Source organism: Corvus kubaryi, unplaced genomic scaffold, assembly GCF_017639235.1.
Source record: "Corvus kubaryi isolate FWS band 111438036 unplaced genomic scaffold, C.kubaryi_AGA036_p1.0 split3-73, whole genome shotgun sequence".
Lineage (NCBI taxonomy): Eukaryota > Metazoa > Chordata > Aves > Passeriformes > Corvidae > Corvus > Corvus kubaryi.
This window is the reverse complement of record NW_024582091.1, coordinates 25,642,895-25,657,841: the sequence shown is the minus strand read 5'-3', so window position 1 is coordinate 25,657,841 and position 14,947 is coordinate 25,642,895. Positions and strand designations below refer to the sequence as shown.

At 42.9% G+C, this 14,947-nt stretch overlaps 1 protein-coding gene across 10 annotated transcripts in view; it reads left to right on the top strand.

Annotated features, from left to right (window-relative positions):
* LOC121659316 (zinc finger and BTB domain-containing protein 24-like) overlaps positions 1-11,867 on the top strand; it is a 71,274-nt gene extending 59,407 nt beyond the window's left edge. For 4 of the 10 annotated variants that reach the window (XM_042017285.1, XM_042017286.1, XM_042017281.1 and 1 more), the window contains one exon: positions 398-738. In XM_042017285.1, coding sequence (XP_041873219.1) covers positions 398-600 — 203 coding nt within the window. In that variant the 3' untranslated portion in view covers positions 601-738. Of the gene's footprint in view, positions 1-397; positions 739-940; positions 1,287-1,476; positions 1,625-4,028; positions 5,023-5,446; positions 5,615-5,777; positions 5,862-6,489; positions 6,653-8,077; positions 8,092-8,911; positions 8,994-9,880 lie in introns of those variants that run through there. The other 6 variants (XM_042017292.1, XM_042017291.1, XM_042017289.1 and 3 more) reach the window with 6 other exon arrangements.
* Positions 11,868-14,947: the final 3,080 nt, after the last annotated feature.

The window sequence follows — 14,947 nt, the reverse complement described above, 5'->3', positions numbered from 1 at the left end:
GCCATGCCAAGGACACAGCAGCCCAGCGCCAGCCATGCCAGGCCTGGGCTATCCTCAGGCTGTGCCACTTCAGGTTGTGTGCCACACTGCCTAAATTTGTCACTGCCTGGAGTTTCACCAGCATCTCACAGTCTGAGAAATGGGAAGTTGACAGCAGCTGAGTATGTTGTTGTGTCTTCTTTTACAAAAGCCCGATCTTTCTGATTATGACTCTTCTGGAGTCAGAAAGTTTCTGAAATACCAGACTTTATCTTTTTGGCTTGGCACCAACAGGTAAGGTGTTTATCTGTACCATGGGTAATGCTAACAGGGGTAGACTTGGTCCCTTTGAAAATTTCTGTAATGTAATTCCACAAAGTTTACAGGGGACACTAACATGCTGCTTAACTTCTTGCAGCACACAACCCCCGGAGCTCAGAGCCAGTGCGGCAGATGTACAGGAAGAAGCTGTTGCAGTTCATGGAGCACTGCCAACTCATCCCTTACCTGGGGACTGCCATGATGGGCCCCTATAAGGACCCAAGAGATCGGCCTCTTGGCCTTGATGACAGACTGCAGGTTTTTCTTTCCCTGAAAGGCACCCGCCCCACTTTTGTATGAACCCTGTATTTCCACTGATTAACACGTGGAGTGTTGCCTTCAGGCACCAGCATGGCTGCAGTGTGGTCCGTGAACATCACACTTTCTCAGGCCAGTTTTTTAACCATGAAATCTTAGAAATAAAATATTTTGTCTGAATTTGAGAGATACAAAGCTACTAGAGAGCGTCCAAAGGAAGGCTGTGACGAGAGTGAAGGGCCTTGAGGGAAAGCTGTGTAAGGAGCGGCTAAGGTCACTTGGTCTGTTCAGCCTGGAAGAAACTGAGAGGAAACCTCATTGCAGTCTTCAATTCCTCGTGAGGGGAAGAGGAGGGGCAGACACTGATGTCTTCCCTGTGGAGACCAGTGACAGGACCCAAGGGAATGCCCTGAAGTTGTGTCAGGGGAGGATTAGTTTAGGAAAAGGTTCCTCACCCAGAGGGTGGTTGGGCACTAGAACAGGCTCTCCAGGGAAGTGGTCACAGCACCAGCCTGAGAGAGTTAAGAGAAGCGTTTGGCAACATGGTGTGATTTTGAGAGCTGTCCTGGGGAGGCCGGGGGCTAGAAAGGGATCCCTTCCAGCCCAGGACGTTCTGTGATTCCGTGGCTCCAAGTCCCGCCCGTGTGGCGCTCATTGCGGCAGCGCAGGCGCGGCGCGAGCCCCCGCCCGGAAGTGCAGCGGCGGCGTAGCGGGGCCGGCGGTGAGCGGTGAGTGCTGGGGCAGGGCGGGCGGCAGCCAGGCCGGGGCACCCGGGCCCGCGGCTCTCGTGGGGCAGCGCCCCCTCCCTGCCCCGCGAGGGACGAGCGGCCTTCCCCGAGGGGCGGCCCGAACCGAGCTCGGGGCTCACACAGTGCGCGGGGGGCGGCGACCCGCGCGGTGCCCTTGGCCGTGCCCGTGTCGAGGCCCAGCCCCGGGCCGTGCGCTGCCCCCCGGGCTCACCTCGCGGCAGCTCCTGAGCCCTTCCACGGCTGGACCGGAGTGTGTATCCGAACGCACGGCCGGCAGCGTGGGGCCTCCTGCTTGAGTACTGCCTCGCTCTATAATGGTGAGGTTTTTTTAGGGAAGGCGGCTGTTTTGGATTTTGCAGTCAAAATAGTAATGCTGTGAGCTCCTGGTTAAACACCGAAGTCCTTTCTATGATCAGAGCTCACAAAACACCCACTGTCTTGTCCTTAACACGTGTGGATCTTAGGGGATGCCTGCAGGCAGAGTTGACAGCAGCTGTTCAGGAATTCTTGTAATGCACAATAAGGCAGATTGGATCACACCTGCAGCTGTGCTTTAAGGTGCTGCAGCAACAAACATCAGGCTCACATGCTCCCGAAATTAAAGCTCCCAAATAAAACAATTTGACCCTGTCGTGAACTATTTGGTAGATGATTAGGGCTAAAGAATCCCTTTTTCACCACCTCAGTAGCATTTAGGTGTCATCTGTAGGTAGTATCTGTTGTTTCATGGAACATTTGTTCAGGTGATTGAAACTGTTGCAGTAACTAAATACAAACATGCTAATTTATATGTATTTAATATGACACTTGTATAAATTAGGATAACAGGTAGCTAATCTGTTTTATCTTTGGCTAGTTGTAAATGGGACATTTTGGGCATTTCCATAATATTTGGTGGATTCTTCTGAAGTTGCTGGATTTTTTTTCTGTTTGTTATTAATTTTTCCAAATTTACTATTGAAGAAGCTTAGCAAGTCAAATTGATCATTAATAGATACCTTAATGAACCCTATATTAGACAGAACCCTTCAAAACACTGCTGTTTTTCTGTTTGTATTGCCTACCTTCTTAGGCTGAAGCTTAGTAAGGTAAAGTGTTACAAAAGAGACATTTTCAGAAGGATAGATGGGGATAAAAGAAGTCATGAAGTCCTGCCACATTGATATCAGTGAAGTTTTGTCATTTATTACAAAATTTCCTAGCCTTGTCCCTGAATAATCTGCACTGGTCAAACTGCAGTTGACCTTTTCGTTTCTAGTGTGGTGGGTTGATGCTGGCTGGACACCAGGTGCCCACCAGAGCCACTCCATCACTCCCCTCCTCAGGTGGACAGGGGACAGAGAATATAGTAAAAGCTCATGGGTTGAGATAAGGACAGAGAGAGATCATTCAGCAGTTTCCAGCTGAGGCAAAACAGACTTGACTTGAGGAAATGACTTTTTACCCATGAGATAACTGTTGGATAGTGAGAATTAAACCTGAATCTTCAAACAGCTCACCCCACCTCTCCCTGCTTTCCAGGCTCAGCTTTAGTCCCAGTTTTCTCTACCTCCTCCCCCCAGCAGTGCCGGGGGATGGAGAATGGGGGCTGCAGTCAGTTCATGGCACATTGTCTTGGATGCTTCTTTGATTCCTGTCACTCTTCACCTGCTCCAGTGTGGGGTCACTTCCACAGGAGACAGTCCTTCCTCCATGAACTCCTTTAGCCTGAGTCCTTCCCATGGGCTGCAGTTCTTCACAAAATGTTCCAGCTTGGATCCCTTCTACAGGTGCAGTCCTTCAGGACCAGTCTGCTCCAGTGTGGGTCCTCCCTGGGGTCACAAGTCCTGCCAGCAGACCCATTTCAGTGTGGGCTCCTTTCTCCATGAGGCCATAGGTCCTGCCAGGAGCCTGCCCCAGCACAGGCTTCCCACAGGCTCCCAGCCTCTTTCAGGCATTCACTTACTCTGGTGTGGGGTCCTCCAGGGCTGCAGGTGCATCTGTGCTCCACCATGGACCTCCATGGGCTCCAGGGGCACAGCTGCCTCACCATGGTCTGCACCAGGGGCTGTGGGGGAATCTCTGCTCTGGCACCTGGAGCACCTCCTCCCCTCCTTCTCCACTGACCTTGGTGTCTGCAGGGCTGCTGTTCCCATGTATTCTCACTCCTCTCTCCAGCTGCAGTTGTGCAGGTTTCTTTCCCCCTTCTTAAATCTGTTATCCCAGAGGTACTACCACCATTGGCTGATGGGCTCAGCCTTGGCCAGTGGTGGGCCTATCTTGGAGCCGGCTGGTGTCAGCTCTGTAGGACACGGGGGAAGCTTCTGGCAGCTTCTCACAGAAGCCACCCCTGTAGCTGCCCCGCTACCAAAACCTTGCCATGCAAATCCACTGCTGTACTGGAGCTGTGAATAAGGAGTTCTTTTTGTCTGATTGTTTTAGTTTCAGAAGATAGGGTAGCAATTTTTTTAGATAATACAGAGTTCACAGTACATCAGAGATGAAAAAAGGATAGACAGTTATTCTGATCTAAGAAATTATCTGTAACCATTTCATAGGCTTTAAAAATACTTCTTGAAGAAATTCTCTGTCAGCAGTAGTGTTGATTTTTCAGAAGTTCGGAGGATTCAGAATTGCTTCAGAAACTCTTGAACTCTGTTACTGGTATAACAAATGATACATGGTGTCTTATAATGCTGACTGTTAAAATAATTCTTTACTAAAGCTATTCTGTTTTTCTAGGCACCTCCTTTAATATTCATCATTAAAATGGAAAAAACAACTGATCCTTCTGAGAAACTGGTCATCATCCACTCCAAAGCTCACAAAGATACCATTTTGGCTAATTTTGAGGAACAAAGGAAAAAGGATTTTCTTTGTGACATTACTCTGATAGTGGAGAATGTGCAATTCAGAGCCCATAAAGCTTTGCTGGCTGCTAGCAGCGAATACTTCTCAATGATGTTTGTAAATGAGGGTGAAATAGGGCAGTCAATCTACATGTTGGAGGGAATGGTTGCAGACACCTTTGGAGTTCTGCTAGAATTTATCTACACTGGTTGTCTCTGTGCCAGTGAGAAAAGCACAGAACAAATCCTGGCTACTGCACAGCTGCTGGAAGTGACTGACTTGGTATGGGCCTGCACAGACTACCTGGAAAGCCGCAGCCCAGGTAGTGCATTGCCAGCTCCAGCTGACAGTGGAGCCTCTGTTGTTGCAAGTGACAGGAAAAACAATGATCCACCGAAGCGAAAACGGGGGCGACCAAGGAAAATCAAGGTCGTCCAAGAAGAAGAAGAATCAGGAGCAAATTCTGCCGAAGATGGGCAGCTGAGAGAGAACAACTCCGTGCAAAATAAGCAAAATTTTATGAAAAAAGACACTGAATTAGAAGAAACAGTTGCCAGTGAACAGGCTTCAGTGAGAAAAGATGGAGAAGAAACTGAACCTGCTTGTGGCTCAGAGGCTGCTGTTGATCTGTCAGCTGAGAAAGATGAAAATTATGATCCCAAATCTGAAGGAATACAGGGCACTCAGAGCCGTTACAGCAAACGTAGAATAAGGAGATCAATCAAACTAAAAGATTATAAACTTCTTGGGGATGAGGATGAGAAAGGACTGGCAAAGAGAACTGATGGAAAAAGAAAACGTGCAGGTTCTGAAGCTCGCTGTAAAGACTGTGGCAAAGTATTTAAGTATAATCACTTCTTGGCTATTCACCAGCGAAGTCATACAGGTAGGCCTTCAGAGACTGCTGCTTTTGGGTTAGGGTTTAGTGATGTTGCCAAATGCAAGTGACTGTTGAATTGGTGGTTGTTGACTACAGCAAGAATATCCAAAATAGCATGCTGATCCAAATTACAGTGTGTCTTCTGTGCTTGCTGTTTTATTCTTGTCAGCAGATCTCAGAACTTCTATGTCTCACCTTGATTTCAGTAATTAATAATTTCACTGTTTAAGCACTGAATTATATAGAAAATAGTTATATAATAACAGTAGCTAAAGAATTATTTTATTCCTGTGTGAAGCTTGTTTCTTTACCACTAATCAAGAGTAACTTTTTCAGTAGCTACAACATTGCAGTGCATCTCACTATCAGCTTAGAATATCTAGTGAGAAATGATGCATTTATGCCTAAAAATGTCATCTTTTGCTTTCAGGGGAGCGCCCTTTTAAGTGTAGTGAGTGTGGCAAAGGCTTTTCCCAGAAGCATTCTCTTCAAGTCCATGAGCGGATGCACACTGGGGAACGGCCGTACACGTGCACTGTCTGCAGTAAGGCTCTGACAACAAAGCATTCCCTTCTGGAGCACATGAGCCTACATTCAGGTAAATACTTCAAGGCAAATGTAGCACTCTGCTCCAAGAATTTGCCTTTCTGAGAAAAAGGTACTTCTGCTCTGTCTGGTGTGGGCTGGCTTGTGTATTTTATTTATTTCCTTACACTTGTTTGGGACGTGGCTTACGTTTTAATAAGTGATTTTCTCTACAGGGCAGAAGGCTTTTACGTGTGATCAGTGTGGGAAGTACTTCAGCCAAAAGAGACAGCTCAAGAGCCACTATCGAGTACACACAGGTATAAGAAGTTTGGGTTGAGGACCTGGCTTACAGTCCATGCTGATTTGTCTTCCTAAAGATTGACTTAGGCTGGAAGTTCTTCCTCAGTGATGTATTTAGTCTCTGCTACCTTGATGTGTCCTATCTTGATGTAACAGTGGATAGGGTGAAAAAAACAACATGGTGTATAGTAAATGGAATATGTAGAAAAATATTTAATTGAGAAGGGCTCTTATGATGATTAAAAATTAGTTACACTGTATTTGACATACAACGTGATTATTTTAGCCCTGCTGTCAATGCTACATAAAAGCTGGGAATTGTATAAATGATTGTGTCTGCTGCCTGGTGTGCAAATTGCATTGTAGTTGTCTACTAGTTTGGACTAGTAATGGCAAACAAGCTTTAGGAAGTGTCTTCCTCACTTCTGGAACAGGATGGAGCTACAGACAGAGGACGTGGTGGAGAAAATCAGAATTTACAAAGCTTTAAGAGAAGGTGTTTTTGGGCAGGAGCAGGTGTCAGTCCCCTCTTTTCCTGTGGTAATATTAAATTGAGAGATAGGAGTGTGACAGTTAAGATAGTGAGGAGGCAGTGAATCACCTTTTGTTTTATCTCTATATTATATCAAAGTGGTTATTTTACAGGAAAGTGCTTTAACAAAGATCACTGAAGAGATACAGGGGATCACTTATGCACTGACACTTTTTTTGTTATTGCGACAAGGCCGTTCACTGCCGGAGTGTAACCAGTGTCGTCGCAAATTCATGGATGCAGCTCAGCTAAAGAAACATCTAAGAACACATACAGGTAATGTTGTACTTTGGGTTTTGTGGGCTTTGTGGTTTGTTTTTTCTTGAAGTTACATGGACAAAACAATGTTAGGCAAATTACATTTGTCTCTGTGGAATGAAGTTCTGCTCTACTTGTATGTAATGGTGCCTGTGTTGCTAACGAAGAGATTTGACATCAAGAATGCAGGAGCACAAATGAGCTTGTGTTTCAGCAGCACATAAGCAGTGCCTATTACAGGAAGAGGGCTTTTTCCCCAGTTTTATAAAACCTGCTGCAGAAAATGCCAGTTAGCTTTCCTGTGATAGAATCCTGGACTGGGAATTCAGGAATGTCGGGAGAGCTGTATCCAGCACGTATCTGGCTTGCAGTGAGCTGACAAGTAACAGAAAGTGTGTCTCCTAAATGAGTTGGACACCTCTGTGAGGGATGGGTGCTTATGAAAAGTGCTGTGACCAGAAAAATAATTATTTCCATTTATCTTTTTATTGTGCAGTCATAAACCAGATGTTGAGAGGAGATGGGCTGAGAGGGATGATTTAATGCAAGTGTGTCAGAGAGTGTTTTAAGAGATTTAGAGGGCAAGCTGGTAATGAATCACTGGATAACAGAGATAAAAATGTTGATCTATCCTCTCATAATAACAAGGCATAAACTTTGTAAAATACTTTCCTTTGAAGGGTAAGTTCATAAGGTGATGTGTGAATACTTTTGTCTTTGAATGTAACTAGAAACATTGTTTCCTCATAAAATTGTTTCCTCACAAAATTGAATTATTCTTAAACATGTTGCTTGCAATTGTAATACATAACTCAGTCTCGAGTATACTTTATATTGTTCATTCCCTCTTCTTTTCTCAGTGAAAATAACACAGCTTTAAATTTTCTGGGATATGCTAAGGTCAAAACTTGTGCTTCTGGGAGTTCTTGGTTATCCAGAATAGTGTTAGCTTGTAATACTTACATGGTTTTGTATTGAGGAGAACACAGTGTTGACACACACGAGTTTTGTATCTGAAGCTGATACAGCTCTCTAAATGTAGTGGGAAAGAGTTTGGTATGGGAAATGAGAAGAGGAAACTTACTAGGAAGGTAAGTTGCAAAAATATATGAGCTAAGCTGAGTTTAGCAGAAACTGGCTTGCAATATATTTTACTTCTAGAAAAGACAGGCAAGATACCAATATTAATTATGTAGAAATAATAATTGATCTGTCCCATCTCAAAAGCAAAGTAAAATTCCAAGGCATTTGGGGGACAGGTGTTAACATGGATAAAACTGTTCTCCTTTGGCAGCAGCAGCAGTTTGGTAACACTGTGTAATAAAAATACAGTCTACTTGGTAAGTTACTCCTGTTTTCAGTAGCAGGCTGGGACTGGATGATCAGAGGTCCCTTCTGACAAATGTTTCTTGTTCTCTCATCCTTTATCCATGCCCTCCAAAGCCACACGAAGGCTGGTAAGCATTGCAGTTCTATGCTAAATGTGAAGCTTCCTTGGAAACTGGCTGCTGCCCAATCCCTGGGTTTGATGTGCTTTGATGGTGTGAATTACCACAGTGGCGATCTGAATTCTTGTGTCTGGTGTCTTAAGGAACCTCAATGCAACAAGGATTTGTTATGGTGTGAATTAGGATTTGCTTTGGTTGGGTAGTATCTGCTTCTTGTCAACCTTCTTATCATTTAATTTGGCCTCTCTGCTTCTACTCAATTAGACATCAAAATTCCAAATGCACTAAAAAAAATCCCCAACAAATAAACAAAAAATCCCCAAACAAACTTACATTTTATTTTTCTAACTGGTGTTCCCAGAATATGATAGACCTAGTGTCATGGAGCCTTGTAGAAAGCCAGGCAAGTTGTTAAGACAATGGATTCATTTTCCAGCTTTGGAAGTTTGGGCTTACTCATCTGCATGGTGCTGCACGTGAACCTGGCATTAATGCCAGGGTTCAGGGACAGCCTTTTTCAAAGCATTTCTGTTCCATGTGGAACACCCACATCTGTGCCATAGGTACAGCTTTTTGTTGCTTTGGGGGCTTGGATCACCTAATTCTTCATCTTCAAAGGGGAGAAATGCTAGAGGTGTACATTTAAAATGTTATACCCTCATTTTGACTAGTGAGTTCATTCCGTTTTGGATATCTGTGCTGACCCATGGCAGAAGCGTGAGGAGCCAACAGTGCACACTTGATACTGTGTATGGTAAAATACAAAATGTTTTTAATGTATTGATGAAAAGTGCTATTTAAAAAGTGAAGTCCGATTTCTTTTTGATAGGTGAGAAGCCCTTCACTTGTGAGATTTGCGGCAAATCATTTACGGCTAAAAGTTCACTTCAAACCCACATTAGAATTCACAGGTAAAGTATGTCTTATTTTCATTACATTCTTTAAAAATGTAACTTCTAATTTTATTACCTGCATGTAGTGCTTGTTCAATTATAGAATGGTCAGGACTTGTTTGCAGTTTGAATGATAGTTAAAAACTTACCATTTTTGCTTAATCTATGTAAGCAAAAAGTTGGTAGTGGAAAGGACTGAAATGCTAAATACTCAGTGCCAAGATATTGTAAGAGTCTTCTTTGGAGTTTTGTGTCTGTTCACTGACAATGTACTTACTTCTGCATTATTTTTGTGAAAATTTTACTGTAAGTTTGAGAGCAGAACAGTAGCCATGGTGTATCAGGGTCATCGGAGCAGTGTCCTGTTACCCTGTGAGCCATCCTGTCTCTGTAATAGCATTAGTTGTCTTTTACCCCTGTCAGTGCAATGCATTGTGTAAAGACATGTTAGATTTTACATCACTGGAAAACTGTTGTCTAAGAAAACATTTCCAGTAACACTTCTTGTCCTTTTGATGCAGGCAGCAAGTTAGGATTTGGACACTTCTTTTTGTTTTAAAGCCCGCACTGTTAATAAATGTTCTTAAAATGGTTAGTGCTTAGAATTATGCAGAGTTGTTGCATTCTTGTCAAGGCCTAGCAGCACGGAGCTTGTACCTCTGGTTTTATGAGAGGAAGGCAGTTATCTCTGTAGCTCTGGACTATATACTAATTGTACTGTTTGTGAAGTCAAATAGAAATAATCAGGAGGTCAAATAGAGGATGTTTTTAATGCCACTACATTTTAAGTACTTAAATTCAGAAAAACAAAGTAATCATTTAAGTATTTTATTAAAGAATAAGTTTCAGAAAGCAGCATTGTCAAAGTGAATATTTTAACGAGATCAAATTCTTTCCTTTTGCAGAGGAGAAAAGCCATATTCTTGTGGTATATGTGGAAAATCCTTCTCTGATTCCAGTGCTAAGAGAAGACACTGTATCTTACACACAGGCAAAAAGCCTTTCTCCTGCCCAGAATGTAGTTTGCAGTTTGCCCGTCTGGACAACCTGAAGTCTCATTTGAAAATTCACAGCAAGGAAAAGCAGTTTCAGGAAGCCAGTGCTGTCCCGAGCACCAACGCTCATCCGGAAGAACTGAGAAACATTCTCCAGCTGCAGCAGTACCAACTTGCCACCTCCGGAGGGCAGGAAATTCAGCTGCTGGTTACGGATGCAGTTCACAACATCAACTTCATGCCCAGCCACAATCAAGGCATCAGTATTGTGACTGCAGAAAATGCCCCCAGCATGACGACAGAGCAGGCTGCGAACCTCGCGCTGCTCGCGCAGCCACCACAGCAGCTGCAAAACTTGTTGCTTTCAGCTCAGCAGGAGCAGACAGAACAAATCCAAAGTATCAATATGATTGCAAACCAAATAGAGGCTGCCCAACCTGAACAAATGCATGTCATCACTCTTTCCAAGGAAGCACTAGAACATCTCCATGCTCATCAGGGACAAAATGAACAAATCCACTTAGCGGGATCTTCACATCCAGCTCAGCACGTGCAGCTGGCTCAGGAATCAAGTCAGCAATCTCACTCTAGCCAAGATACAGTTCCTTCCCATCAAGTCAGGGAAGAACAGAATCAAAGTGTACCTGTTTCTGAATCCCATCAGCAGCCTCTATCAGTAAATGAGTCATCTCATGAGCATCCTATCCAAGGACAGGCTTTCTGAAATGCTTGTCAGCAGAGGGCTAGGCCAGAGAATGCTTCTCATCCAAGCAGGGATTACATGCATCACACTTCCTTTTTGCAACATAAGCTATCCAAAGATGCATTTCTTGGTGATTTTAGATGAGTGACTCCGTTTTCTTAACCATATTTATTTTAGACTATTTTGTTTTTCCGGATTGGTATTTCTTTACCACTTAGTCCATACCTCACAAGCAGTTAATGTGGGTGTTTGTGCCTCATACACATCTCTGCCTACTGAGGAGATATTTAGCCCTTATTTGCATTTCTGTGTGACTCTCCAGGAAAGTTCACCCTGCTGGTAGGAGAACAAAGTTTAGGACATCTGCTGAACAGGAAGTAACCACTTCTCTGACAAACTTAACATACCTGAGCTACTGTCAAGCTTAAGACAACCAGTACTTTTTGCAAAGCTAACACCATATGTCTTACATTTAATGAGCTTTTTCTCTGCAGGATAATGTATCATTCTTTATGTAATCATTCCCTGAAGTGCATTATGAGTTACTGACTACCAAATTCCTTTGGTTTGGGTTGAAACTGTCGCAGCCTTTAACCGCCCTGAATCTTCCCTTCTGTTTACTGTGTGCTGTACAAGTTTTGCTCCTCATAAATGTTTAAGCGATTGCACTTGAATAGTGGCAATGAGATGTGACGGTTACACTGGAGAACTGAAACCCCCGAATTCTGCTCTGTTAGTTCTACCACTCACTTTCTGTGTGACTGTGGGCGAGGTAGTTGACCTCTGTGCCTTTTTTCATCATCTAGTAAGTGGGGATAGTGTTCACACACTCTGCCAAGCACTTTGAAGAGCTCTTGTTGTTGAAGGCACTGTCTATTGAAGTGCAAAACTCTCTTCCTGACAGGATTCTGTCTAAGCTTAGGAGCCACTGTATATTTAAAGTGTTATTTTTTGTACTTTTGAGAGAAGAACATAATCTTACTTTAATATATGTTAAAACTGGTAATTGTTTATGTGAGGATTTAAACAATGAAAAGCATCAGTTCAGAGCAAAATGAGTTACGCAAATGGGGCACATCGCTTAAAGCTGTACAACTATTTTTGTTGACTAAATTAGATGTGTACAGATTGTTTTCAATGACTGACTGCTAACAAAAAAGATTTGACATCATAATAAAATGCCTTGCCAAAATACATGCTTAGTATTTTCAGGTTTGATTACTGGTAACACTTTGCATGGTTAGACTGGTGTGTTAAAATCCAGATAAAATGCCACTGTTACTTAAAAGAATGTGCTCAGTTGTCACTTCAGCTTTAAAATGTCATACTTGTGATTTACATTGATGTTTTATGTTATGACAAATGAAAAATCTAGAAAATGCGGCGAATTTAAAAACAGAATTATCCACATTTTTTATAATATCCCTTGTTCCAAGTCCGGACTACTTGGCCTGCTCCTGACTGCATGCTGCAGAAGTTTGGCTAAGTATCTCCATACCTTCAAAGTACTGGATCACTTTTATATAAATGCATTGTGATAAGGGTAGACAGTGGGAATAAATCAATGCAAAAAAGACCAAATCCAAAAAGCAACAAGCCATCCCACAGCAAAGCTGTTTAGGCTTTTCACCTTTCCTCTCAGAATGGAGAAATAAAATTTGCATACTTTCTGCCACAAAAGTAAACCAGCGTATTCCGTAGTTCTGCCTGAGAAGCTTGAAGTCTTGATGCTGTAAGAGCAGATAAATAAATACAGTAAAGCCTGTTACAACACTTAGACAATCTTGCTGAATAATTGTATAAGCTTAGAGTAAATATTCTGGCAGTTTCATCCTAGAACTTCTGCTGTTATCTAAAACACTGTACAGTGCAGCCAGACCGCACTGGTCATAAGTTTAGAGGAACTTGCACTGAATTTATTCTCTGCCATATATTTACAAATTCTGAAATGCTTCAAAATGGGTTACAAGCTAAATTCTGAGGCTATCAGTAAAGTAACTATTCAATACTTTCCTTCTTTTTTGAACTTTGTTTTGTTCATTATGCAGCATTGAGTTCCTTGCTGCAGTTTCGCACAAGACACTATCATATAGTGATTTCTCAGTGCTTTCTTAAAACTAAAATATCTGAAGTTTTGTGTTTGGAATTCTGTTGTGCTTTTCTGCAAACTGCCAGTGAGGAAGCGAGCTGCTGTGAATAGCGTGGCAATGACTAATCCTGCACCCTGTGTTGCTTAAGCTGTCAGCACATACTGTAGCTTGCACTGAAGAAGCTGGTGGGGCTTCTCATATCACAAATGTTGCTTTTTGGACACAATTTACTTCCTTTCTAGTGAATGCATTTCTGCTAAAAGATGAATCCTTTTTCTGTGTGTGCATTTTTAAGGCTACAGCTGAAGTCTAGGATTGCTTTGAATTTGAAAGGAAACCCCTTCAGCTTTGTTTTTGAGTTCAGATGCCACTAAGAACTATTCAGGAAAAAAATGCATCCCTTAGAAACTGCATTTCAGAACAGCTCTCTAAGTATCTTTACTCCTTAGCCAGTAAACACCTTAACTTCTGTTTTTCTCACATAGACTAATCCTAGCAAATCTGTCTCACTGCTTACTATGTTCAAATGAGATTAAGGTTTTAGACATAAATGCAGGGCAATAAGAGGACTACAGAAAGATCCGGTTTTGTGAGCATTTAACACCATTGTGTGTTTCCTCTGCTCCATTTGTAAGTTACCCAGTGCAGCTGAACTCTAATAGGATTTCACCTTTTTTTTGTCCAAATGCAAGTTTATCAGATTTTGGCTTTTTCTGAAAATTTTGGTTGGTTCTCCAGGTGCAAGTTGAAACAAATCCCCAGGAGGTAGAGCAAACGCACTCTGAAGCCTGTATTTACCTGTTGTGTATTTCCCCTGCTTGGCCTTCCAGTCCAGCATCTTGGGTTTTGATAGATGAATATCAGAGTATTTATTTCATATGGGCTGTGAAAGCAAATTATCCTGCCAATATGAAAATATTCATCCCAACAGGTGTAACTTTTCAAGGGTTTTTTTTTAATACTTGGTTTATGCTCTCTCTCCTGCTCAGGGGAACTAAGAAAAGAAGCACTACCAGGGGTTGTACAGCAATTGCCTCAGCATCTAAGAGGAAAAGGAGATGACTGTACCGCATCACAAACTCTTTCCAACTGAATGCCTATTCACGGGTTAAAATGAAGGATATTGAGCCTGGCATTGATCTTGCCAGTTGTTGAGGAAAGAGTTTTGCTTGCATTTCCTTGTTTGTGAAAGAGTTGTTTCACTGTGGTAGCTGGTTAGTCATGCTGATGAAGGTCATGGTTGGTGTTTGGTAATACTTATCCTGGTGTGCTTGCATGTGGGTTTTTTCAGTCTTTTCCTGCTTCACCTTAACTGAAAACTAGTATGGGATTTATTCCTAATCACCAACCCAATGTCTATGTGAGCACAGCAGCCTGGAGTGTTTCCCATCTCCCCATGTCTTCCAACTCTGCAGCAGACTGTGTCCCTGCCAATATCCTGTGTAAGTGTCCTTATCCAGGAGAAAAGCTGAGTCTGAGCTGGGAGTGGCTGGGAGGAGGCCAGTTTGCACAGCAGGCGTGCCCCCGAGTGCGGGAGCAGGCAGGGGTGCTTCCTGGGTCTGCTTATCTTCACACAGTCAGAAGTCCATCTGCGCAGGCCTTTTTCCCAGTCCTTCTGCACTGCAGGTTCTCACCAAGAGCAGAGAAGGAAGAGGTAATAATGCCACACTCTCCGGAGCTGATTTCAGGACCTCTTTTATCTATTCGTTAGAGACTAATTAAAGAGTCTGGTGCTTGCAGAGTTGCAGTTCCATGAGCTACAACAGTTCTCTATGTTCCATCCCTTTTCAGATCCTCTGTAAAACATGGTGAACAATAAATGGTTTTCCACAACAGAGGGACTACTGATCATATCTGTCCCAAGCAATTCTTCCAAATGGAAATGCCCATCCAGGCATATTCTTAGCATCTCACTGTAGTATGCTTACTGCTCATTTCTGGCTAATATTTTAATCCTACCTAATTGAAAGTATCTTTGGAATAGCAGGAAGCAGATTTTTGCTTTAGTTAGCAAACTTTCTACCCTGTCCTGCAAATTTTTCTGACATGAGGAAGAACTTCTTTCCTGTGTGAGTGACTGAGTGTACTGGAACACATTGCCCAGAGAAGTTGTGGAGTCTCCCGCACTGGAGATACTCAAGAACTGCCTGGACACAAAATCCTGTGCCCTGTGCTCTGGCAGGA